Source organism: Eptesicus fuscus, chromosome 11 (assembly GCF_027574615.1).
Source record: "Eptesicus fuscus isolate TK198812 chromosome 11, DD_ASM_mEF_20220401, whole genome shotgun sequence".
In the NCBI taxonomy this organism is placed as follows: Eukaryota; Metazoa; Chordata; class Mammalia; order Chiroptera; family Vespertilionidae; genus Eptesicus; species Eptesicus fuscus.
The window spans coordinates 91479447-91506476 of record NC_072483.1 but is presented as its reverse complement, the minus strand read 5'-3'; the positions used below and the strand labels follow the sequence as shown (position 1 = coordinate 91506476).

Sequence of the window (27030 nt, the reverse complement as noted above, 5' to 3'; positions counted from 1 at the left end):
TCCAAAAAATTCCGTGTTTTATTTTGACCGTCTGTACATAAGTTTACTTAATCAACATACAAACGCCTGGCAGGACATGCGCTCCATTCGGATCCTGAGACCTCCCACGCCCCATCCCAGTCAGGGGGGGCAGCGCCTTCTGCAAATGGCGGAGGCGTGGCGGCCCGTCTGGGCGGTGACCCCGAGGGGCTGTGCCCCGCACGCTTTACCTGCGGACACGGACGGCTCACGAAATGCCAGGCTCTGCTCCTTCCCCACTGGGCCCGGCAGAAGCCGCCCGCGCGCAGGCATGGAGAGCGGGCAGCGGCCCACCTGCTCCAACACCTCCCAGGGCAGTCGCTTCACCACCGCAGGTCGTTGCTTCCCAGGGACCTGAAGTGACGGCTCACGTCCTCCTCGGTCACGTCCGCCAGGCGGGCCGGCTCCCACCGCGGGCTCTGGTCTTTGTCGATTATCACTGAGGGAAGAGGGGGCAGGTCACCTCTCACTGTCCCCAGGCCCTCCCCCACGGGAGGTGGGGGGGATGGCTGCAGGGAGAGGAGGGGGCTCATGCCGACCCAGCGTGGACCTGCCTCTGCTGAGCCCGCGGCCACACGGCCCTGAGTCCAACGCAACCGTCACCGGCATCGTGAGAAACCCCCCACCCCCAGCCTGGGTGCTGCCATCGGAGTGCTCAGGCAGACCCCCCCCCCAGCCTGGGTGCTGCCATCGGAGTGCTCAGGCAGACCCCTCCCCCCCCCAGCCTGGGTGCTGCCATCGGAGTGCTCAGGCAGACCCCCCTCCCCCCAGCCTGGGTGCTGCCATCGGAGTGCAGCAGGCAGCCCCCCCCCCAGCCTGGGTGCTGCCATCGGAGTGCTCAGGCAGACCCCCCCCCAGCCTGGGTGCTGCTGCCATCGGAGTGCAGCAGGCAGACCCCCCCCCCCCAGCCTGGGTGCTGCCATCGGAGTGCTCAGGCAGACCCCGGGAGAGTGAGCGCGAGGCCATCTGCACAGGCCTAAGGGGTGCCCGCTCCCCGCTGACCGCGTGGCAGGTGCGGCCACGTGGGGCGGCTGGGCAGGCGGGCCTCTCTGTGTTCCTCACGGCTGCATGGGAAGCGGAGGGGCTGCACGCACATGGCTGTGGCGGCCATGTGGGCCATGCTAAGACGTGCACAGTCCCTGTGAAGAGTGGGAACATACCAACATACAAACTGCGTGAACTAGACACCGCCTTTGGGGTTGAAGGTAAACGGTTAGAGCAGCAATCTGGGAACAAGGAGGCAGGCTGCCCCCGGGTCCGGGGGAGGGGAGACAGGCATCATTGAACGTGGACCCGGGGCTCCGTTTGGCGGCCTGACTGCGGGCCCCGCGTCAGCACGGGACGGAGGGTGCTGAACAGGAGTCATCATCCCAGCCGCCCTCGGAGCGCACCCCGGGGCGGCGCGCACGCAGCAGCCCTGGGACTGCTTCCCGCCAGGCCCCCGAGCCTCGGCCAATGCCGTCCGCCGCCCGACGTGCCCTCCTGGCCCAGGACAGAGGAAGAGCTCGGAGTCCATCTTATTCCCAACGAGCGGACGTTTCACCGCAGACACGGCCGCCTGCACGGGCAGCTCCGCCCGCAGCTCGCAGCGCTGCAGAATGACCTGCTTCTCTTCCCTCTCGCCCAGGAGACTCGGCTCCAGATGCTGACAGCCAACATCTGACAACCACTCCCCGCATGTGCTAGTTTACTTACTCTGATGACATGGTTTATAATTAGCAAATTAACGCAAACACACCAAACCGTTTTCCTGAGCAGAGATGCTCCTTTCTGAATAAAAAGGTTATGCTGGGAAAGGAGGGGATATCCTTTCTCTTTAGTAAGAAGTAGATGGATAAAACCTGCATTATAATCAGAATTTAATGCTGCCCAGTTTCAACGCTTTTTCCTTAAAATCACCGACTGTATCTAAAACAACACCTGTCTTTTTTAAGTTTAAGAAGGGTTGCTCTCACATAAAATGAAGGCTTTGGCAGCATAACCCAAGTGCACACAGACCCTCCTCACACCAGAAGCCGAGGCTCTGACCCCGTCGCTGGAAATGGGGGGATGCTATGTCACTTGGCTTCCGTACGACCTAGCGACCTCCTCCAGCTCAGCCTGTGCCTCGAAGAGGGCGTGCGCCAGGTCACTGCCGCCGCTATCAGGCCACAAGCTCAGGAAGCTCCCGGCTCCGAGAACACAGCCGCTACTCAGGCGGCACAGCCAGTCTCACCACATGAAGTGGTCAATAAAAATGTGAGAGAATCAGATGTGCAAAGTGCACGCAGAGGGAAACTCACAGAAGTAACTGCTATGACTTTTAGGGACATGGCATGTGCATCAAAATTACTGCAAATGTGCCAGGATCGAAAAAAATCAACCACCTGCTTCTTCTAAATATACTGGCTTTGAAGATGATAAGCAAAAATAGGAATAAAAACACATATTTTACTAATTATGTCGTATGGTTTTTCTCCATGTCAGTGTTTCTCAGGTCAGGCAGGAAGGTGGCGGGGAGCGATGGCACTGCTGGGGTTTTGTCAGGCCAGTACAGAAGAGAGGGGAGGGCAGGGGAAGGGAGGGGAGGAGAAGGGAGGGGAGGGGGAGGGGAGGGCAGAGGAGAGGAGAGGAGGGCAGGGGAGGGAGGGGGGCAGGGGAGGGCAGGGCAGGGGAGGGAGAAGGCAGGGGAGGGAAGGGCAGGGAGGGGAGGGCAGGGACTGAGGGCTTTATGTGGAATTAACGCACCTCTCTGAGGTTTCAGCAGCAGAATGAGTGACAAGCTCACACTGCCTCTGCCTGCGACTTTAAAAGCAGGTGACCTCTTACATATCAATTAGGGAGCAGTGAGCAGGTCATGTAAATTTTTAAAGCGATATTGGATGCAGTGACTTATCTCCCCTGTCTGCCAGTTGGTAATTTTTTAACTCTTGGCAATCTGTACAAAAGCCTAATGTTCACTAGTAAGACAGCAACCATCTTGGACGCACAGTGCGCTCACACTCTGCTCCCAGGAGAGCCGAAGGAGCCGCCACTCACCTGCCCTGACGCCTTCGGGAAAGTCGTGGCCGCCCTGGAAGACAGAGGAGGGCGGGCTGTGAGCGCCCTGCTCCTGGTGCCCTCCACCCGCTGAGCTCCCACTCCCGTGGCACTGCCCGGCCACAGCATCAGCGACGGACCGACGGTCACCCTCGACCACCACCCACCCCGCTGCTCCCGTGTCTCCACGCCCGAGCGGCCCGGCCCGTTGGGTTTCCAGAGTCCGTTCCCGGAAGGTTCCCGATCGATGGCTTCGTGTGCGTGCTCTGCGATGACCACACGTTAGCTCGCAGCCTAGACGCTAACCGAGACCGGTTCTCACCACACAAGCTTGGCTCAGCCGGTACTCCATGGTGAGCACGTCCTGCAGGGACTTGGAGGACCCCTCCGTGAGCTGCCGCAGCGTGATCTTGAGCGATGTCGGAGACATTTTGTTAATGACCTGTTAGGGGAAGCGTTGGCTAGTTTTACACCCACAGTTCCTTTACTGTCTGTAACAAACCAGCTGAGTTTTGGTATAAATCGTGTTAAAACGTGCTCAGATGACAAGTCCCATCAGCGTGAGGCTCCCCTCCAGGCTAATCCTGCCCACTCGCCAAGCAAGGTTTTCTAAGCCATGGCGACCAGCAAATTCCTCTCCCCAGCTGGGGAAGGGCTGGCGGGAGGGACATTAGCAAGTGAGCCATGCGTCACCCCCGGGGACACTAACACCACGTGTGTGTTCAGCGGTCAGTGAGGGTGCTGAGGACATGCTGTCCCCGTCAGTCCTGGACAGAAAGGGACCGAGATTCGAGGAGGTGGCTGCCCCTCCGCACACGAACGCGGCTCCGCCCCTGGGCCCGCAGGAAGCACACAGCGCCCCGAAGACGCCGGCGCGAGGAGCCATCGAGAGGCTCGCGGGCACAGACCCGGACCCTCTTCAAGTCTGCCCACCCCCTCTCATCTGCAGACGCTTCACCCAAGCACCAACGGCTCTCTTCTCCTGCAGGGCTGGGTGTTCCTGACGGACAAAGGAGCAGCGTCTCCCTCGGCCAGGAAGCCTCCGCGGGAGTCTGATCCCACCCCACGTCACATCACGTCACGTCACGTCACGTCACGTCACGTCAGGTCACTCTGGAGCCGCGCTCCTTCCCAGAGCTCCAGGTGGCGAGTGAGAAGGAAACTCGCCCTCCCGTGTGCGACGGGCTCGCCAGGACCCTGTTCTGCGTTCGGGGCGATCACAGCCAGAGGAACAGGACCGCTGCAGGCGTCCACCCCCCAGCCCCGGGGGGGGGCGGGGTGCCACTGAGCTTCTGTGCTGCTGCAGGGGCACCAGACCGCCTGCCGGCCCGCGCTCGTGGCTGCTGTCAGCGGAACTGCTAAGTGCACACTCAGCCACGTGCGGAGAACGGTAACAGGAATACCGGTTTCTCTCCTGCTCTGAAACAAGAGAACCAACGTGCAGGCTCACTCCCTGAAATAGAAAACCATCACCTCCATTTCTGCAAACATTCCTAGAAGCTGTCAATAACGTGGATGGCCTTTGTGGTGAGGGCGACAGACAGCTGTCCGCCTGCTGAGGGTGCCTGCGGGGCTAGGAGCCTGAAAGCGGTCTCAGGAGCCTAACCCGCCGTCACTTACACAGAAGCGGCGCCGCCCGCTGTCGCTGTCACTGTCGCCAGCTGTGACTGTGGGCGATCGCTCCCTCAGGCTGAGAAACTGCTTCGGGCTGGGTTTGGCGGTGGCTGGAGATGGGGCCTCCTGCTGGCTTAACCAGCTAACTGCCACGCGTCCAAAGCGGACACCGTCCCCACACGCCACGATGTTTTGAATTTAATTTTAAAAAATCAATTGGCAATGAATATTATAAAAATAAATATATTACTCACAATTCGGGTGTTCGTGAATATTTTCAGCTGAAAATTCTCACGGAAAATGATTTTACAGTTGTTCGGGGCTGCCACTTGGGGAAAACATTTTTTTACAGACGCGCGTGTTGTGTGGGGAAGGCCCACTGCTGGGCGTACAATAGGCTTAAAAAGATTTCTTTCTTTTTTTAATGACGCCTACAGCTTAGAAAGACCATGTACTGAGCTGCTGCTCATTAGACAGAATTTACAGGTCAGCGTCACAGCTGCGAGGTGACCGTCTCCGTTGCCCACCGTCTAATACCCACGTCCCTCGTGCTTCCCCGGGACAGGAGGACCCTGGAGGGGAAGCGTGCCTCCTGGGCCCCGTGACGGCCAGGAGCTGCCTCTGGCATCGGCAGAGACAAGGCTCGGGTTCCGGGGAGGTTTTGTGGGAAACAACAGTGGGCTCTGCCCGCCCCCCGGAGGCCTCCCTGTCCGAGCTCCCACCCCGCTCCGGCAGAGTGACCGGGCTTTACCTTCACCTGCTCCAGGGCAAAAGGCGAGCCATCTTGCTGCAAATTGTCAATAATCTGCTCCACGCTGTCGGCGGAGAAGCAACTGTAGGGAAGGAGACAGGGGATGGCATGTGAGAGCTTCCTCCTGTGGCAGCCAGGCACCCGAGCACAGCTCCTCCCACAGGCGGGGAGAGACACTGCTCTCCTTCCCACAACGCAAACAGGGCCTCCATTTTCCCTTTGGATCCTGCGTCTGTTACTTGTAAGTAAACGATATCGAAACTGAAAAAGTGGTGTTTCTAACTGCAGAGACGGCTGTCCTATTTCCAGTAGTTTCCCTCCTCCTGGGTTCCTAAGCCAGTCTTCACCTCTCAATCCTCACTAATCCCTGGCCGAGGGGCTTGACACATCAGACCTTCAGGGAAGATGACTTTACAAAGATAAAGGTCAGTGAATTCAGTGATTTCTAGCCTCTCTTCCCCACTTAAAGAAAAGACGTTTTTCAGCACATGAGCCAGTGCGGCAGATCGCCTAAACGCAATGGTCTGAGCTCCCCAACAGAGTGCCAAGAAGCTATTTTCAAAGGTCAGTGGAATAGAGGCTCTGTGCTCTCCAACTGCAGAATTAGGTGCGTCCTCAACACAACGGAATCCATCAGCAGGGCCCACTGACCAGCCCCGGGAGCAGGAGGACCTGGCCTCGAGTACCTGTTTATCCTGCCCAGGTGCTCCTCCAGGACGAACGCCTTGTCCTCATCAACCTTGGACTGTTCGAAAAGAAAAATACTGACATTAATTTGAAGTAACTCAAATCTTTTAAAAATCCTCAATCCGTTCATATTCAATGATACACTGTGTGACAGGTTATCGCTTTCAGTCAAATTACACCCAACAGCCTCCTGACTGCTGCCACTGTGTGTGCAAAGCTCAGACCGTGTGTCTGTTCCAGGCCAGCACCTGACAGGGTCAAAGGCCCAGAGTCCCTGTATTTTTATTTCACATCATCTACGTGGCACGTGACCGCTAAGCGTGTCAGGAAGTTCAAGAACCGCAAGGACCTGGGAAGTCCTGCCCAACCCCACGGGGCGCAGGCACCCCGCCAGCTCCCTGCAGCCGCAGGGATAAAGCAGTGCCCCAAGGCCTGGGCAGCTGTGGTTAGAATTGTCTCTAATTCTGGGCCACAAATAAGCCCTCGTGTTTCTAGCTCTAATTTACCCTCCCCCACCTTCCTCGTCCTCACACGCAGCGTGTGCCCCTCACAACCCGGGTCCCCCTAATGCACAAGTTCCAGTCCATCAAGGTCATTCTTGTTTTCTTTAATATGCTTTCACTGATTTTAGAGAGAGGAAGGGAGAGGGAGAGAGAGAGAAACATCGATGATGAGAAACATCCCTCGGCTGCCTCCTGCACATCCCTCCTGGGGATCAAGCCCGACACCGGGCCTGTGTCCCGACCGGGAGGGGAACGGGTGACCTCCTGGCGCGGGATGCCGCCCCACCCGGGAGCCGCATCGGCCGGGCTCAAGGTCCTTCTTAGCGGGCGGACACAGACCTTCGCTGCAGGCGTGCTCAGCCGTGACAAAGCACAGCACGCCCACGCGCCCGTCTGCTGGGACACGAGGGTTTCCTAACGGACCAGCGGGCCGCCGGGCAGTGCTCCCGGCTGCGCCGTCCGCTCGGCACTAACGCTGCCCCGGGGCCCTGCGCCGCGGCCTCCGTCCGCACTCAGGGGCTGGCATTTCGGGCTGAAATCCCAACGTGCCGTAGCCCCACTGCGAAGCCGTGACTCCACACACACAGGTGCTGTCTCCCTCACGGCTCACAGGCCCCACGGCCTTGAACACAAGCAAGGGCCTTCCGTTTCTTATTTGGCCTTTTGTTTCAGTTCCCAAAACAACGGTGAGAGGGGTGTCTTGTTTTCCTCTTCCCCTTCCTCCCGGCCACAGCACTGTGTTAATGAGGGGCCTCGGGGAGCCCCGAAGGACGGAGGGCTGGTTGCCAGGGGAACCGACCTGGGATTAGAGTTGGAACTCTCAGTCCCCCTAACCCCCCTCCCCCCCCCACAGCTCTGCAAACTCCTCCTCTGTGGGGGTTCTAGAAGGCTGCGTACGCTTTCTTAATCCACACACCACAACCCTCACCAGGCCACTCTTCAGTCCCTTGCCCTTCCCCGGAATTAAAACCTGAGGTTAGGATGTTGACAAGGTTACCTTTGTATGATAACTTTCTAAGACATCTGCAATATTTTCTTTGGAAGGAGATTTCAGGGATAATAAATCTTCTTCTAACAGGCTCAACTAAAGGTAAAAAAAAATAACAATAATAAGTGGGTATAGGAAACAGATTTGAAACACCACACAAGATACTTCAGAAACCTTATATTCTTTTTTAAATTCCTGTCTTAAATGATGATGTTCTCTTCAGCTGAGCTACTGAAGGAGATTCCCACTGTGGCTGTGCACACGCTTCCCCACACGGCAGGTGTTGTCTCACGAGGAATGAATAAAGGCGGGAGAGCTGAGGAGGAGGAAGTGAGACATTCATCCTTGTTTCCCTCTGTCTACTGCACGTGAAATGCGTACCACAACCCAAGATCTGAGTTATACGTTGTAACTGACTTGAACTAAAATGATCAAACTCCAGTCCTTCCGTACAGGGAGCCCTTCCTCCTGGCGCTCAGTGAGCGCTGGCTCTGTGCTGTTTGACACGCATCACACCTTTCTCCGCCAGGTCCCGCCTCCAGCTCGCCCCCCGCCCCGACGTGTGCTCATCTGGGCTTCCTGCGCAGGCCCTGGGCTGGCAGTCGGCCATGACCAGCAAGCTGGCCAAGAGGAGGAGGCTGTGGACCCGCTTTCTGTGCAGCCTCAGCCAGTCCCACCGTAATCCAGAGTGTCCCCCCGAGTAGGCAATGGGGTGCCCACGCTTGTGTCCTGTCACAGCTCGGGGAAGGATGAGACCGCTGCCCACTCAGTGTGACGGAGGGGCCAGAGCGGAGAGAATGTGCAGCTGCAGCCAATGGGATGGGCCCTCCTAGCCATGCAGAGGGACCTTCAACTCTGTATACTTTTCGTTTATGTAACATCCCTTCCCCTTCCCCAAACACCCTGCCCCCCAAGACAAGAGCTCATGTGGAGACCCACGTGCTCCCTGAGAAGCCGAGTCCCCCCGGTCCCGGGGGAGCGCTGGTGGGATGAGCTGGTCGGGCTCCTCCGCCCCCGGCTCAGTGCCATCAACCAGCCCAGGGGGAGCTCAGCCAGGAGTCACAGAACAAACCCCAAATCTCTTGCTCGGATTTCTGAGGCAAAACCGCCGCGAATTGGGTTTTCTGTTACATTTAACACAGTAGTTTCAACTACTATGGTGAGACTGCCCCCCATTTCGGAGATGGGAAAATGGGGGGCTAAAGAGGCCACAGGCACCTGGGATTAAACCTGGCTGCTGGCTACCTGTTCCTGGCCACTGTGCTAAGAAAATTGGCAACGCTGTTTTTAAAAAAGACAAAGCAACAGATACACTTCAGGCCAAGTGTTTAAGACCATATTTTACAAATGTACCTTTAAATGCATCAGGGAAACTGATAACCAAGAGAACCCTTCAAAAACCTATAACAATAAAAGCCTGATAAGCTAATTAGACCGGACAGCTGAATGACCCTCTGGACGAAGCCGCAGCTGCGAGGGCCAAGCCCCTTGCATGAATTTCATGCATCGGGCCTCTAGCGTTTTTATAAAATAAAAGCCTACCATTGTATATGTAACTTTAGATTTTTACATATTAGACTTTCTTAGAGTAGATTTCTGTACAGAACGTAATTATTCATTTAAAACTATTAATGGGAGGTGCCAGGCAAGACCGCTCTGCATCCAGACCCAGGGCCTGCACCTGTGTGGGGAACCGGACGGAGCGGAGACCTCCCGTGTGGGGAACCGGACAGAACCGGACGGAGAGGAGACCTTCCCTGCGGGGAACCGGACAGAACCGGACGGAGCGGAGACCTCCCCTGTGGGGAACCGGACGGAGCGGAGACCTCCCCTGCGGGGAACCGGACGGAGCGGAGACCTCCCCTGCGGGGAACCGGACGGAGCGGAGACCTCCCCTGCGGGGAACCGGACGGAGCGGAGCCCTCCCCTGCAGTCACAGAGCTTAAGCAGGAGCCCAGGGTTCTCCTCCGGCTGCCAAAGCCGGACCTCCACCACCGCCTGCCTCCGTGAGGAGTTCCTCCCACAGCACAAGGTGCAGCCGTCCCCGCACTCACCTTTTCAGAATCGACGAAGTGCGTAGCGATGCCCGCTCGGTACACATCTCTGCCTTTCAGCCTGAACCCTGTTAACGCCAGGAAGTAACCAAGTCTTCCTGGGAGTCTTGGCAAGAAATAGCCTCCGCCCACGTCAGGGAACAGTCCTGAAATTAAGTAACAAAGAGACGCCGGGGCTCACAGGGAAGCGATGCACATACCTGCCTTGGCTTCAGGGGGCTAGCACTGAGGAAAGCACGCGCATGAGGAACCTGCCGTGGCTGGGCCCTCGCCGCAGCAGGTACGCAGCCCTGGCCCGTGCGGCCCGGCTGGCTGCACGTCCCCAAAGGCGGCCAGCTCCACGCCCGTCAGGGCACATGCTCAGGCTGTGGGCTCCATCCTGGGCGGGGTGCATATGGGAGGCAACCAATCAAAACATCAGTATTTCTCTCTCCCCCCACCCCCGCCTCCTTTCCTCTCTCTCTAAAAAAATTAATAAAATAAAAAAGGGGAAAAAGAAAACAAAACCAAATAAAACAAAGAGGACATCTGTAATCCTTTCAATAATAAAGATAAATTAAACAAAAAAGAAATGGTTCTACCAGATTATGCATAGCAGACACAAGATGAAAACCACCCAATGTTTGTCAGTGAGTGAACGGATGAGCAAACTGAACTCTGCTCATCAGATGAAGTGTTAGCTGACAATGAAAAACGGACAGTCTACAGGAAGAGGAGACAGGGTCACACAGAGCAGCACGGGAACCCGCACACAGCCGAGGGGGCCTGCTCCCGGCAGTCAGGCTGGAAGCACATGACGCATGGAGCACTGAGCAGAACACAGAGGAAAACAGGCAGCACTCGCCTGGGCGACTGCTCAGACCCTGCACTGAAACCTCCAGAACCTGCAAGACCCAAAAGGGTCACACTGTTCCCGAATGACTCAACGCCCTCCCAGAAGGAAGCTCAAGAATACGTACAAGAACACAAAATACCCAGCACCCAACGAGGCGACGTTTGCCACGTCTAGCATCCAATTAAAAACTGCCAGGCGTCTGAAAAAGCAGGGAAATGCTGCCCATAGCGAGGTGATAAAACCACCAATCAGAACGGAGCCACACCTGCCCCGGCTGGGCGCTCCGCTGGTCGGGGCGCTGTCCAGTTTACTAGCACAAAGTGGTTCCTAACCGCTCAGGTTACACTGTTGTCGAAGAAATTAACGAGCTCTCGTGTGACACACAGCGCGGTCAAAATAAGTGGAAATAACAGTAATTGTGAAAACGTGGGGTTTGTTTACCGATTGCAGTTTCTGGCATTGCAAAGAGAGACTTTTCAGTAGCCACTCGGAACAGCCCGTGAACGGAGAGTCCGACTCCCTAGGAAATAAGGCAAAGCATGTTTTAAAACACTGAAGAGAATAAAGACAAATTCATGCACTCAGAGTATTATAAACAAACTAGAGGCCCAGTGCATGATTAAATCATGCACGTGTAGGGTCCCCTAGGCCTAACCTGCCATCCAGGCCATATCCACTGCCCCGCAAAGCCTAGCACGCTCCGCAGACACTGCTGGCAGCCTGCTCCCCGCTTTTGATAGCAGGGAGTCTGCTGGTGCCGGAGCGGACACACAGCTCCCCGCTTTCAATTGTGGGGGAGCTGGGTGTCTGCTTTGGCCTGGTGCCGGAGCAGACAGACACCCAGGTTCCCCACGTTCACTTTCAATCACGGGGGAGCTGGTGTCTGTCCGCTGGTGCACCAGGCCTTTCAAAAGCCTCCGGTGGAGGCTTTTGTCCTGGTGCCGGAGCAGACACCCAGCTCCCTGCTTTTGATGGTCGGCAGCGGGATGTGGGCTCGCTGCCCCAGAGGCCCCTTCTGTGCTGCAGCACAGCCATGGCGTGACGCGAGCTCAGCGTCCTGCCAGCCCAATCGGCCACCCCGGCCACCCCGAGTCCCGCCCCCGCGCCTCCTGGCCAATCATGGGCATAGCGAAGGTACGGTCAATTTGCATATTACTCTATTATTAGGTAGGCTAGTCATCTTTACATTCCACAAGCACTGCTTTCCGGAGGCGGCCTGAAGGGAAACCCTAACCCACCCCCTCAGGAGGTCGGGCTGGGTGGCCACAGGTTTGTTTAGTGAAGATGCTTTTCCTCCCGCCCTGGCCATGCTTCTCCTTTCCCCAGGCCTCTCCTCCGAACAAGACCTCTGGAGCTGTGACTACCCGGAACCCGAGCGTTCTTCCGACAGAAACGCACAACCAGCTGTTCTAGGAAGCGTCCGCAGCTTTAAGGAGAATGTGAACACATCTCACTTATGTCATAAGTTTCATCAGTAAAATCAGCAGAATCGTTTTTCTCAGATGCCGTGGGGCCAAGCATGTAACTCTTGAAAACGGCTCCTAAGACACAAGCTTTAGAAAGTGAAAAGGCTGCCGCACGCCTCTGAGTTAGTGTCACTGAGAAGGGCACCTTAACAGGCATCTCTGACTAAGCAGATCTTTGAATAAAATAAATAAGGAGTGTACACGTGATGACAAAGTATCAAAATTCATGTCAGTGTTCACACTGTAACATACATTTCCCATGTTACATCCTCTTCACATTGTTCAGAACTTCCATTAGATTTAGTTCTCATTCTTAATCCTTTCTAACCAGTGTACCCTGTCTTTGACATCACACAGTTACGTGAGTTAAAACATGTAAATTATCTGAAACAATGTCAAGCACTAGAGCTCTATAAGTGTGAACTCATTGGAAAGGGCCTCATTTCTGATTATTCTAACTTTTCATTACACTTCCTCAGTTCAAGTTCAGCCATTTAAAAGCTCTTGAAACTTTTAAACCTTTTTCAGAAAATATTAAAAAACACATGCAATTTCCTATACATTCTTTGTACTATATGCCAATCTTATATTTTAAAAGACGATGGAAATGAATAAAATCCTTCAGTTATTACCTATATCCTTCGGTGTCAACATTTATGAAGTCAGTCACAATGTCTGATAGTCTCTGTAAGGCCAATGTCATGTGACAGGTGTTCAATTAGGACCCAGTCAGACACCGAGGCTAGAGAACCGCCATCCTTCAGACCTGCCTGAAACCTGGCTGCGTGGATGTCCTACAGCTAGGGACTGAAAGCAGCAGCCACCCAGGCTGGTAGGAGGGGCAGACGCAGAACTGGCCGGTCCCACACCCACGTGTGGTGGACAATGGGAGAGATGTCTTGGCTGCAGAGGTCTACCCTGAGGAGCAAGGGGTCCCAGGCCCACACCAGACCCCCGCCTAGGGTTCCAGGACTGGGAAGAGACGTCCCATAACCTCTGGCTGCAAAACCAGTGGGGCTGTGGCTGGTACACAGAGGCTGCTGGAGTCCCAGGCAGTTCCTCCTGAAGGTGTGAGAGTCTTTAGTTTTTAGTTAAATAAGAAAAAATAATCTTTAGTTATAGCATCATTTCTGTTCCAACTACTGGATTGACTTTCCATGGAGTACTGATCATTACTTCGTTGGGTTTCCGGCATCTTTCACATTCATCACCTCAACACTGTTCCTTCTTATCAGAGTTCCTTTTATCCCTTTGTCCTCCACAGACACGGCCTCATTATTTGCATTATTCAGAGAACAGTCACTGTGTCACTGTCTGTGTCAGTAAACAGGTGTCACTGTCTGTGTCAGTGAACAGGTATCATTGTCTGTGTTAGTAACGTGTGTCACACTGACTCCTGCTACGCTGTGCTTTCACCGGAACATCAGCTCTGCTCCTGCATCTGTTTCTAGTCGCCTGTGCACCCTGTGAATCTCCGTCTGAGCGGCTGTCTCCTGAGGGCTGTGCTCCCTCCTGTGCGGGGCCCAGTCCTGTTTTCTCCTTCCCTGCTCCGTCCACATTCAGAGCTGCAGGTTGCCATCCTTGCCCTTGCTCTGCAGCACTTTGCAGGGAGCTCTTATCGTCCCTGTGTGAGCGCTTCCTTGCCAAAACCACCCCCACCATCAAGTCCTGCTCAGCACCTGTCAGAGCCGGGCCCCAGGGACTGCCATCCTGCTCCTCACCACGCTGAGGAATCCCCCCACAGGGATGGCAAGCCCTAGGCCCCTCCCAGGGCCCACAGGCTGCACGAGTGCGGGGCCTCAGAAAGAGGGGACTTCTTACACCCCCACGACCAGATCCTGCAACCCTGGGGCACGTGGACGTTTAATTCTCTCTGGCCTCCCATCACCCACCTGAGCCTACCTTTTCCTGCCATGGAGACTCCCTCCGACCTCCCACTTCTTTAAACCTTTGTCTTTGCTATTGTCAGTGCCATACAATTTACCACTTGGCTAATTATCTTAAGTTTTCTCCAACTCCACGTCAAGTTATTCAAGGCCAGGGACCTGTACGACTTCTTTGTAAGAGCTTGGGCTCGAAGTACAGATTTCAAGTGACAAACGCGTTTCAGAGGACGTCAGAGAACAGCCACTGTCACTGAGGGGAGTTAGTGCCACAGACAACCCCGGCCCCACATCCCCGCTCTCAGGGCGAAACACACGCAACAGCCAGGTTCCCGCCCGACGCTGCTGGCAGCGATCCGGTTACTTATCATAGAAAAGGGCTCTCCATTTTTTAAAAACAAGATTCAGTGAGTTCTATTGGCTAAAAGAACTGTTAATTCCAGAAGCTAACACGGCATATAACATAAGTAAGACCTTTTTCTTTTGGGTGGAGATGGTTTAAACGTGATATAAGTGAGTATTGTATCCCAAACTTGCAAGGTCTACAATCCAAACATAACTTTGTTTCAACGAGTTTTACTGTGTTATATTCATCGCTTCATTTCTGGTTTGTTTGTGTGTTTTTTTAATCATTTTTTTAGAGAGAGAGAGAGATCGATTTGTTGTTCAGTTTATTGATGCATTCATTGGTTGCTTCTTGTATGCGCCCTGACTGAAGACTGAACCTGAAGCTTTGGCGTATCAGGACAGTGCTCTAACCAATGACCTACCTGGCCAGGACCTATTTCTGTTTAATAATTAACTTATTTCTAATACAACTCACATAGTAATGATGAGAGTAAAACAGTCTACTTACCCCACCCATTGTAATTCCATGAATAAATGCAACATATGGTTTCTGGCAAGAATCTAAAAGAAAAAGAATTGTAATTAATTACAATGTTTAACATATTTTCCCCCTTAAAAAAACACATGTTACATGAACTGAATATTTTCCCAAGGAAATTTTTGCAAGAAATATCAAGGCAGACTCAATGTGTGACCCATAAAATGTTCTTCTTAAAATGACAATCCATAAACAATCCTGATCTGTTCATTATCATTTAACAACTCAACCCTGCAACTGGAAACAAATGAAAGCCTTGTTTAACTCAGCTCCTGAGAAATATGACTAACAACCGCCTTACAGCCCCTGATATCTAATACACAGCTGTATTTGAAAGACCATACCTTGTTTTCTATAGATCTCAAGTAACTGGATACAAAGAGCAGCGTAGCATAAAGGAAAAAGCACGGACCAAGTCGGAGACCCAGACTGTAGTCTCAGCTCTGTCATTAACTGCCAATTCAACTATACTCAACAGACACACTGGCATTAGGCATAAATACATTTACATGCACAAGTTCCATGCATATCATATGTGTGTATCATACAGGGTGTCCCAAAAAATGTGTATACACTTTGAATGGTTATAAAGTCAGTGTTTATTAACATACAGTTCATTTTCAAAAGTTAAAGAAACTATAGATATGAGTAATTTTTTTGCCAACGCCCGTTTTCAACCTGATGACCATTCTGGTCCAGACACTGCTGATAACGCGAAGCAACGGGGTCGCAGACATCAAGGGTCATTTCGTTCAGCATTTGTGTGCCCTCAATTTGTCAGCTGTCACCAGCTTTGTACCATAAACTTGACCTTTTATGTATCTCCATAAAAAGGTCTGGTGGCACTTTAGAATACATTTTCTTTGCTCAAAGCCAAGTCTGACCTCAGCCATTATCTCAAATCTGTGAAACCTGAAGAGGAGTGAAAATTAACTGAGTTGTCGGCTGCTGGTCTGTATACATTCTGGGACCCCCTCTGTAGAACCCGTAGATAGGGCTGTAGTAAAGACCTGGAGTGCGGTCTGGGAGGGTAGACCATGAACTAGCCACACCGGTGCTCTGCGCAGGGGTGGCGGCTGCCTCCGGGGAGAAATGGGTGATATGCCAGGGAAGCAACAAGGCAGACGGAGCTGTAGCTTTAAAACGTGTAGAATCCTCTCTCTTTTACATAAATGGTACAACATCAAGCAAAATGGAGTAGGATGCCTGGCCCCTGGGCTGGGAGCAGACAAGCACTGACTGTATTATTATCCCCTGGAGTCTAACCTCTAAAGCCAGGCTCTGGAACATCAACTCCAGACACGTCTCATCCCAGAGTTCTCCAGGAATTAGAAAACGATGCCTCACTTTACCGAGAAAACTGGGACCCACGTCTTGTTTTCCAAGAAAGCCAGCCCTGTGATCAGAATCATGTTTTCATATCGACTGAATGACAAACGGGGGAGGACAGCCTACAATAGGAAAGTGTGAACTGTGTGGAATGAGCAGTCCCAATAGTTTAACCAAATTTACTTATGGCTGACACACAGCATATGAAAGGTTAGTAAGATTATCTGCTGATTCCATTTTTAATCATTCATACATTCATGCTGCTTTTCTTGATTCCATTCTCAAAGCTCTCAGCAAAGCACATACCAATGGCATTGTTTAGCACATATTCTTCTCTGAAGAAATCCTGACTTATCTTCCGGTCTCCCTTTACAACTTCTGAGATTGTTACAAAAAGAAAGAAAGAAAGATTACAAATTAAAAAAAAAAAAAGTGTTTTCTAATCAGTAGAATCAAATAAAATAAATTTAAAATATTGTAATACTCAGTCCCGGGGAAAACTCTAGAAGGATTTGTTAACGTTTTGAAATTGCCCGTGCCACAGACATGTTATAGTCAGGCCCAGATCCATAGTCCCAGGTCAAAACTTCAAGGGGAAATTCTTAAGAACTTCCTACAAAATGTTACACTTAAATTTAGAAGTTATATATTGCTACAAAATGCACTTTCTTTTGACTGTTTTCTGTAGCACCCGAATAAATATTTGGTGGATATACATTTATTTTGGTAATATATATCTGTTGTGTTAATTTATTGATTCGAGAGGAGAGAGGAAGGAGAGGGAGAGAGAAAGAGAGAGAGAGAGAGAGAGTGAGCGCGCACACACACGGATTTGTTGTTCCACTTATTTATGCAGTCATCGGTTGACTCTTGTATGTGGTCCTGACCAGGATCGAACTCACAACCCTGGCACATCGGGACAATGCTCTAACCAAAGAAGCTACCTGGCCAAGGTGGTGATATATGTATCAAGTATACTACACATACACACAGAGCGAAATAAACATATATATATTCCATCTAATTCAATATTTCTGCCACTTTCTTTTCCCCACGCAACATTTACTGAGCATCCACCGAGCATCGTGCACTGTCTTAGGTGCTGCAATCAGGGAGACAGCGATATACTGGTAAGACAGCTGCCCCGGATGCAGCCTGGGGAGAAGACGCTAAGATACAGGGTCGGTGCGATGCTCACTCCGAGGCTGGTGCTGCAGGAGGTGCCATGGAACGAAGGCTTCCAGAAGACACAGTCTGGGCCCAGTCTGAACCACAGAGAGGGATTTCCCAGAAAGTGACGGGGGGCGGGGGGGGGGGGGGGGGGGGGGAGGAGTACCTACAGAGGCACAGAGGCCAGAAAGAACAAAATCAAGAGAGAAGCAGTTTTAAAGGACTGAAGGAGAAACATAAAAGGAGAAGCTAGAGAGGTCAGTGAGATAGTAAGACCCGTATTGACTAATAATGCAAAAGGAAACACATCTCCCCAAGATGCCGCCATGGCATGCTGCTGCCTGGCGTAACACAGAGGCGCACAGAAAACGCCTGAGTCACCAACACTACCAAGTGGTTTCCTTCCTACGGCAGTCGCTGCCATCCCAGCTCCACCGCTGCCTTCTTCCTGCGTCAGTCAACACCACTCGGGCCCTCTCTCCTCCTCACTGCAGCGCTCATGCCCTCCTGTGGTTCAGGCCTAAGAGAATTACCACTAACATACACACTGAAGGGACGGGATTGTCTTCTGGATGGGAAAGTCACACAAAAACTGCTGACTATAGTTTTAAACTAACTCCAGCCTCTAATGTGATGTTCCTTTAACGTGCTCCATTCTGACTCTTCCCGTGGTTATTGAGACAGCCTTAACATCTCTGTCATTCTGCAGCTCTCCTGATCTATGCCCCAAACTCTCCTCTCCCGTCTCTTCAGTCCCGACCACACTTGCCATTCTCCCAGGAAAGGAGGGTCCCCTGCGTTGCATGCTGAAGCTCTTCCACCTCAAAGATCTTAGATTTCCTCCTAAGCTATTCTAATCAATCATTTCCACATGAAATAAAATTAATGGCGTTCACAATATCATTTGAAAATTTTTTTCTGCGTGCCCACTCATTGTTCTGAACTATGATCTTGAAAAAGCTAAATTTCCTGTAATTGAAATCCCTGTTTTATTTCATGTAAACTAGACTAATTCTAGAATTTGTAACTGTATTTCCAAACAATAATATAAAGTTAGGCTTTTATGCAAATATAGTCTAAAGAAGCTAAAAATCAATACATAAGGCTCCGCCCATCTTTAAACTGACAAGTTAACTACATGAGAATTATATTACCTTTTTAAAAATTCTAGAAAGTAACCAAATGATGGAGTACCACGAGAGCTTGCTAACACTTTACCCGTTCTGTTGAGGGGCACTCAGGGGAGAGGAGGGGCTTGTACCTCTGATGTCTCCCCCAGCACAGAAGGCCTTCCCACCGGCGCCCTTTATGATGATCAGGAAGGTTTGGGGATCTTGTTCCCACTTCTAAAAAGAAGACAGAATAAGCACAAACTCATTAAGATATGTGCACTGGCACAGACACACACACTTACCTGTGTCTAGGCATACAGTGTATGGATAGCTCACTTTTGCCCCACCCTGTGTATATATCATATGTGATATGTAGCATATCCTATATAAAGTCTATCCAGAAGAACAGATCCCAACTTCATTTTCTTTTCAGACGTAAATTAGAAGCTATTCCAATGAAGGCTGCCAGATGAATACACTTTGTGATCCAAATTTCATGATGGCATCTGATATCTTTGCCGTGACTTTTAGACAAAGGTTAAATATATATATGGACTTAATACGACTACGTGTTACAGAAGCTTAGTAATCTAGTGAACAAATCCACCCAAAGGTTGTTGATAAACAGAGCAATCATCTTTCTAGGGCTCTGTCCTACTGACAAATTTGTAAGTGACAGAGTGAAAACACACAGACCAAATCGGAAAGTTGGGGCTGGTAAGGCCAGCTAAAAATTAAGTAGGATAAAAGAATCAAGAGCCAATGTAAATTCAAAAGACTAGAACAATGGACCAATAAAATATTAGTTAACTACAGACAGAAAAACTAACAGAGGCTCTATGAATTCTACACTTGAGAATGAAAGTACAGATGCACAAGGCAGAAATGTAGCTGGACAGTTAGTGGAAATGTGGTGTTTACAGGAACTCTCTTCTTGCTTCCACTCCGGTCCAACTCTGACCGGGAACACTTGGCTTATTTCTGTGTCGCATTTAAGAACATATTATAAGGTACTAGAGGCCCGGTGCACGAATTCGTGCACGGGTGGGGTTGTAGGCGGGAGGGGGTGGGGAGGGGACCCTGGAGGTTGGCCGGCTGGCCCTCCCCGCTGGTCGAACTCCTGGTCAAACTCCTGGTCGAGGGGACAATTTGCATATTAGCCTTTTATTATACAGGATTCCTACAGACACAACAAAATGGAAGAGATTCGTCCAATGAAGAATGAACAACAGGGGGCCAGGGAGAGCTAGCATTTGTGTAACACCATGTGGCTGACCGTACGAGGTGCACTGCTTGGCTTCTCTCCACAGCAATCCGATGAGGCCTAGCATCCTCACTCACAGCTCAGGAGAGTGAGATACACGCGATGCACACTCTCCGTTGACAAAGGCAATAAACAGAAGCCCAGCTTTCAAGCACCAGTGGTCCGACTTTGAGTTATGATTCCCCTGCGCCTGCAGTTCACTTAGAATAGAAAAGCTGACGGATGGCCTTCTCCGAAAAAGGCGGGCCACGCAGCTAAAAAACAGTGGTGTGGAAGCGGAGATTTGTACCTTCACACGGGCCCCACGAGGCAGAGCCAGTATCACTGGGTCAAAGGCGGGAGGAATAGAGAGGCAGGACAGAGGAGAGATTCAGAGCCGGGAAGTGGAGGGGCCGTGTCCTGGGGCAACGCCGCCCCGCCTGGGTGCTTCAGGGGATCCGCAGGGCCAGCACTGAGCTAGGAATCGATGGGCGTGGAAAGAATGCCAGAAACGTACTAAAGGTAATTTTAACGTCAGCGATACAATTGCTGTGAGAAAACCACCAACCTTGAGCTGTGGGTAAATCTGCCGGATCATGTTCAGGTTCAGTGCGTTGAGGGCCTTGGGTCTGTTCAGGGTGATCACCCCCGCGCAGCCCCTCCTTTCCAGCAGCACCTCCCCGGCCGCATCCGTGTGGGCGGACAGCCTCTGTGTGAGCACATGAGAGCTTTACATGGAAGCAGCTACACCAAATGCAAACCTCACACAGTGCTCAGGTAACTCCCTCATCACCTGGGTAATGCGCACATCTGATAAAGACTGCTAACGTGAAAACAACCACACATACCCCTTACATCTCTTACATTTTACTTCTCAGTGAAAGGAGTCAACTTGGACGATGAAATACTCTTACATCTTTTATTACTGCATACCAACCAATATATTAGCTACTTAGAAAGCAAAGATGAATGCAGAGGGCAGATAATTCAGACTGCAGTGGCTACCAACAACTTGGAAAAAGTTGATATTTGAGCTGGGCCTTCCTAGATGCCAAGGAAAAAGGGGGGTGAGTGCTACAGAATAGGACATGCAAAAACGCAGCAATGAATATTTGAACATAAACCTGAGCAGAATAAAGGCTGGTTGAAGAATGCGTGCTGGGAAAGTAGGGAGAATGAGCAGTGTGAAGGCAGATTATAAAATGACAGGCTTCCATGTCATAGTTATGAAGAACTTGCCCATATGCTCACATGAGGGCCTCACACACCGGAACTTAATCCCCGGGTCTCGCTGCTCAGGTACTAGAGTGCTGACTAACGTAACCTGGAGTTAACATTTCAAACTACACAGCAATGCCCAGGTCTCTGCTACACACAACTAGCAAGGCTAACGGCACCACCCACTTCATACATTCCTTTAAGGACAGTGCTTGAAACTTCACGTGGGAACAATGTGCAATAGAAAACTGAGAGCCAGCTTAAACTGGAAATTTTTACCTGGAGAACGAATCCTTACTAACAAAAACCTAATAAAACCCAGAACCCATATTTTGACAGCATTAAGGATTATCTTTTTTTAAAATATATTTTTATTGATTTCAAAGAGGAAGGGAGAGGGAGAGATAGAAACATCAATGATGAGAGAGAATCACTGATTGGCTGCCTCCTGCACGCCCCCTACTGGGGATCGAGCCTGCAACCCAGGCATGTGCCCTTGACTGGAATCGAACCTGGGACACTTCAGTCCGCAGGCCGACGCTCTATCCACTGAGCCACACCAGCTAGGGCAGACACAGTGTTTAAGTCCTCCTCCATAAACTCACGTTGTGTATTTAATGTGGGATTTGGCTGCACATGACGCCTATTTATTTTGACAGTCATGCAGTCTTACATATCAATGTATCAGTCCCACACTGATAAGCATTGGGTAATGTCCACCTTCTGCTATTACAGTGATGCAGGAATATCTTTAAGCATGGATCTGCAAGCACTTGGGCCAAGCATTTTTGGCAGAGATTTATAGAGGGTGAGACTTTGAGCAAAGAATATTACAGAATCTTCTACCGTTAATGCCACTAGAATGATGTAAAGAAACGAATGATTTTTTTTTCCTGCTTGAAAAGTTCTTATCTTTCTAAAAACCTGAAAACTACTGGTTCATTATATGCCAAGCATTAGGCTAGTTTTTCAAATGAAGCACAGCATTTATTATCCATAAGCACTCCACGGTGGATACCATTATCCTCAGTTTATATATGGTCAAAAGGAGGCTGAAAAACCAAGCACTCTGCCCGAGATTAAGTGGGGGCCATGAAACCCAGGCATTCCAACGCGAAGACCCAGGCTCTTACCCACAGCCTGCCTCAGGCCCCCTCCCACAAGTCATGTTGGTCAAGTCTTGACACTATACGCTGGGAACCGGGGTGCACCAACGTCAGAGACACCTGCCAGTATGTCTCTCCTTCCCAAACAACGGCATTTTAAGTTGCACCTCATAATCTAACTATGCCAGCAAAACGAAGCCCAAACTCACCAAATGTTGCAGTATGACATTAGTCCTTTTGAATGCGTTAAACCTGAAACAAATGTAGAATACAATGAACACCATAATGTGAGAAGTCACATTTCAATGTACAAATACTATACATATTGCTTTAGTCTCTTCGGAAATGTATTAAAACAAAAAGGTTTCTTTTTTAAAGGTTTAGGTAGAAGAGGGCAAAGGGGGGATAAATGTGACCGCAGCAGACCCGACTGGGGACTGGGATGGTGAACACACAGTATAATGTACAGATGATGTGTTAAAGATTGTACACTGAAAACTATGCCACCCCAACAAATTATATAAATTATATAAAAAACGATGTCACCCCAATAAATTCAATAAAAATTTTAAAAAGGCTTAAGTCTCATTCATTGCTGGTAGAAACAAATGCATGGCCACTTTGTAAGACAGCTGGGCAGTTTCTTACAAAACTAAACATGCTCTACCATATGATCCAGCAACTGCACTCCCTATATTTATCCAAATGAGTTGAAAATATTTTCACACTAAAACTAGCGCCTAAGTGTTTATGGTAGCTTTATTCACAAGAGCCTAAACATGGATGTAACCAGAGGTCCGTCAATAGATAAAAGGATAAATAAACTGTGGTACATCTATACAATGAAATATTAATAAAAAGAAGTCAGCTATCATTCCACAAAAAGGCAGAGAGGAATCTTAAATCCGTACTGCTAAGCAAAGGAATCCTTTCTGAAAAGATAGGTACTGTTCAGTCCACTAGAGGCCATTCTGAGAGAGGTACAACCCCGGCGAGAGTGAAAAGACCAGAGGCTGCCGGAAAGAGGGAAGAACAGGTGAATTACACGCGATGCTCGGGCGGTGAATTACATTAGCCTGTGTCATTGCCGTGGTGGAGAGAGTAGCTTGATCTTAAATGAAACCAAGATGGAACTCATCCACTAGGACCCACTGTTCAACTGACTCGGAAAAATAGTCTCTGCACCCAGATACGCCCAGAGGTCTATCACCACGAAAATACTGACTCCTTCATCAGGAAGAAAGAATGCAGTGAGGAATTTGAGTGAGAGGGAGCTTGAAGGAGTTAGGGTTAGCTCCTGCACATTTAAGAGAGCACTGTCAAATCTTTAAACAAAAATTACTTTTCTGCCCTAGGTCAAGTGTAATTCCCAGAGACACCCTGTGCAGAGGACCAACAGCAGGCCTCACAGAAGGAAGCCCTGACCTGCAAGTCCGTTCTGTTTGCTTTCTGTAACTGTGTTGGGAACTGTGCGGGGCTAGGATACCAGAAGGGACACAAGGTGGCTGGCCCTGCCTTTCTGAACTTTGCCAAAGCACAAGGCAAGATCCTACCCTACAACCATCTCCCTGGTCCCCACCTCAAGGCGGTGGATGTGGTGTCTCAGGGCACCATTTGGCCAGGGCCAGGAATAGGATGAGCAGAACGCAGACCGCCCGCGGCAGTCCCTGGACAAAGGCCTGGGGCCACACAACTGGGGTCAAGAAGGAAGGCATCGCTTCCCGTCCTTAGCAAGAAGTGTGGAACAGACCTTGTCCCAGTGACTCCAGAGGACAATGTCGGCTCACTCACAGATCCCCAAAGGGTATGAGCAGCTCTCTTATGCGGGACAAGGTGGGGAGTGGGGTCTGTGGGGCCTGGGCCCAGCAGTGTGTCTCTCAGAGCAGTTACCGTTTCTCCTTTGTACTACAGCCGAGGGCTCCAAGGTTGTGGAGACGCCCCTGGTTGAGTGATGAAGGTGGGAGCCAACGGGAGGAAAGAGAAGACCATAAACTCAGAGTTAGGTGGGGGCTCTGAATACTTGAATACAAATAGGAATCTGAATAGAAGTAATCCTATGTAACAAAAGCCTAGGTGGCGTCGCACGACACCCTCACGTGATGGCGTCACAAGATGGCCACCTCAAGATGGCCGTCCTCACAAGATGGCCACCACAAGATGGCCAGCAGGGGAGGGCAGTTGGGGGTGATCGGGCCAGCAGGGGAGGGCAGTTGGGAGGGCAGTTGTGGGTGATCAGGTCAGCAGGGGAGGGCAGTTGGGGGAGATTGGGCCGGCAGGGGAGCAGTTAGGCGTCGATCAGGCCAACAGGGGAGTGGTTAGGGGGCAATCAGGCAGGCAGGCAGGCGAGAGGTTAGGAGCTAGCAGTCCCGGATTGTGAGAGGGATGTCCGACTGCCAGTTTAGGCCCCATCCCTGTGGGGTCCCAGATTGGAGAGGGTGCAGGCTGGGCTGAGGGACCTCCCCCTCCTCCCGCCCCCCAGTGCACGAATTTCGTGCACCGGGCCTCTAGTGATTATATAAAATCTGGTAAGGAACTTAGTGGTAGTTTGGTTTGTTTGCTTTCTGCTTTGGTCCAGAGATTTTTGCAACCTATGAATGCAGTGCTCAGTGAGTTACACTTGCATTTTGTAGGTTTTTATTAATTTTCTATGAATGAAATAAAATTGTCTCACACATGAAACTGGGACTTGAAGCTAGGCCTGTTCTCCTGTTTACGCACTGCAGGAAGTATTGAAGCTGTTACATAAAACTTGCCAATCTGGCAGTACATCTTTAACCTTGCTCTGGCATTTGGGTACTGGCCTCATGAAGGAATTCAAAGTTGTTCTGACTTAAAGAAGAGAGCACTCACATTTTCTGCTGCTTAAAACAAGTTCCAAAAAGATAGAATTAAGTTTTTAAAAAATGTTAGAAATGGTGCTCCCGGGTAAGTATAGTTCAGATTGTAAATGTCCATATGAAAACCCTCCTTAGAAAACCTCCCTAGGTAGGCCAGGGTCTGTCACTTCAGCCTGAACTCTGGGAATGACACAGTTTTAAAAGCACTGACTTTAATGACAACTTGTCAGCGCTTTGGACAAAACCCCTGTGCCTGTGCCCACCTCCAGGGCTTATGACTCCACTGGTCTTGGCTGTGACCGGGGCCTTGGCTGTGTCAAGTCTGCAGGTGTTTCTAATGTGCATTCAAGTTGCGGCGTCACCAGGTCAATTCCGGTCAAGGGCACGCACCTCGATTGCCCCGGTTGGGTCGTGTGCAGGAGGCAACCAGTCAATGTGTCTCTCACCTCGATGTTTCTCTCTGTCTTTACCCCTCCCTTCCACGCTCCCTAAAAAAAAAAAAATCAATGGAAAACATATCCTGGGGTGAGGATTAACAACAACCAAAAGAGAACATCCAGTGGTCCAGAGGGGCCACGGGAGCAGCGGGGCCTAGAACCGTGCCTCTCAGAAACAAGGACATAACAGCACGTGGCGTTCAATTTACGAAGCAAATTGGGGACACATCTTGGAACCCAGGCGGGGAGCGTTTTGGTTCATCCCAAAGGCAGGAGTGCGCCTCCCTGAGAGCTTCGGACCCGCACGGGCAGAGGCACGTCCGCCGGCCGGGTCTCTGAGAAAGGTGAACCAGTGATGCATGTGCGAGGACTGCCTGAACGCTAATCGGCGGGAAGAGACAAGAGGTGGGAATGCGGGAGAGCTGCCACAGCTTCCGGAATCTAGGAGGACAGTGCCAAGTACGTGAAAATGCAGGTGCGAAGGAAAGGTTGCAAGGCCAGCGGTGCGGTCTGACCAGCCAGGCGCCCAGGATCAATCAAGGTTTATAAAAGTAAAAACCTGAAGTTATCATCAGAGAGAGGTGCTTTATTTGGGAACAAGAACGGAAATGTCCCAGGGCTGGAATGGCACCAAGGCTCGCCAAGCAGGGCAGTGGGGGAAGGAATGCAGAGGCCCCAGGGCATGAGGGAGGCCCCGGGCATGAGGGAGGCTGGAGTTCCCGGGAAATTACCCAACAGCTCAGCCACAGCAGAGACCTAGCTCCCCTGGGAAGCACTCCTGGGCCCCCTCTTTCTGAATGCATTCGGGGGTCAGGCTGCGGCCCTGGGCTCCCTCGGGGCTCCGCGTTGCTAGGATGACATCCAGAGTCCTTCCACTGCCCAGCTCACCTGGCAGCTCTGCACCTTGAAGTGGGGGTGGGAGAAAGCCGGCCTGACCTCTGGGGATGACAAATCCCTGCCCGGGTCGGTCAGCTTCGTTAATAAACGTGACTTCCCCGTTTGCCACACAATGTGGATTGGCCCACACTTTCAGAAATGAGCAGCAATGACAACATGTGCTGCTTTTCTTAACAGTCTACCAGGTCTCTCTGGGAGCTGCTCAGAGGCACGGGCAACTCATTTCAAAGCTTTTAGAAGTAGCGATAGCGATCCTCGGAGTTCTCTTCACATAGGGCCTGAGACTCGGTCTGCGGATACAGTGTCACCAAGCAATGGCTGTTCTTCAGGCAAAGAAACACCCCCGTCCCAGTCCGAGCCCCGGCGGAGGCTGAAGACCGAGAGTTCCCAGACAGCGGCCGCAGCCCGGAGGGAGGGGGTGCAGCCCACCCGCTGAGACGCCTGCTCCCGGGCTCCCGGGCTCCCGGGCAGCGGCGGGGACGCTCGGGACCACCGGCCTCGGGGCCCGTCCCGCCCCAGCGCAGGGCGCCCAGCGAAGCAGGCGTGGGGCCTGCACGACCCCCGCCCCCAAACTCCTCCGGCGGACCGTGCGCGCCCCGCAACGACACGCCACTGCTGGGAAGGGAGAAAGTGGGGTCCCAGGGAGGGAAGTCCTGCAGCGTCAGGGCGGGAGTCGGAGGTGATGCTGCAAGAAGGTGCTGGCGGCGAGGGCGGGCCGGGGGCGCCCGGGCCGGGCCGGGGCCTGAGTGTGGGGGCCCCGAGGGCGACTCGGAACTTGAGGCCGCAGGGCCCAGGCCGACACTTTCCTCCCGCTGGCGCGCCGCCGAGCCGCCGCCCGCCGTCCACTCACCTTGACGCGAGGCCCGACATCTCCGCGGCCTGAGCTCCACAACACCAGCGACCGCACGGCCGGGGCGGCGCTCCCTCAGGCGCCTCCGCCCCGCGTCCCGCCCGCCCCCCGCCGCCCCGCGCCCCCGG

At 51.7% G+C, this 27030-nt stretch overlaps 1 protein-coding gene across 2 annotated transcripts; it reads right to left on the bottom strand.

Moving 5' to 3' along the window:
* HIBCH (3-hydroxyisobutyryl-CoA hydrolase) lies at positions 1 to 27030 on the bottom strand. 2 transcript variants are annotated; one of them, XM_028153221.2, is made up of 14 exons: positions 26903 to 27029; positions 22091 to 22133; positions 20126 to 20266; positions 18464 to 18548; positions 16339 to 16410; positions 14674 to 14726; positions 10910 to 10988; positions 9634 to 9779; positions 7589 to 7675; positions 6088 to 6146; positions 5402 to 5483; positions 3359 to 3478; positions 3037 to 3070; positions 1 to 457 (listed from the first exon to the last, which is right to left on the bottom strand). In XM_028153221.2, exons 1-14 carry the CDS (start codon positions 26920 to 26922, stop codon positions 342 to 344), a joined length of 1137 nt encoding a protein of 378 aa, XP_028009022.1. In that variant the 5' UTR covers positions 26923 to 27029; the 3' UTR covers positions 1 to 341. The 2 variants fall into 2 exon arrangements, with proteins under 2 accessions (XP_028009022.1, XP_054579354.1); XM_054723379.1 differs by lacking the exon at positions 16339 to 16410 and having other exon boundaries at positions 26903 to 27030.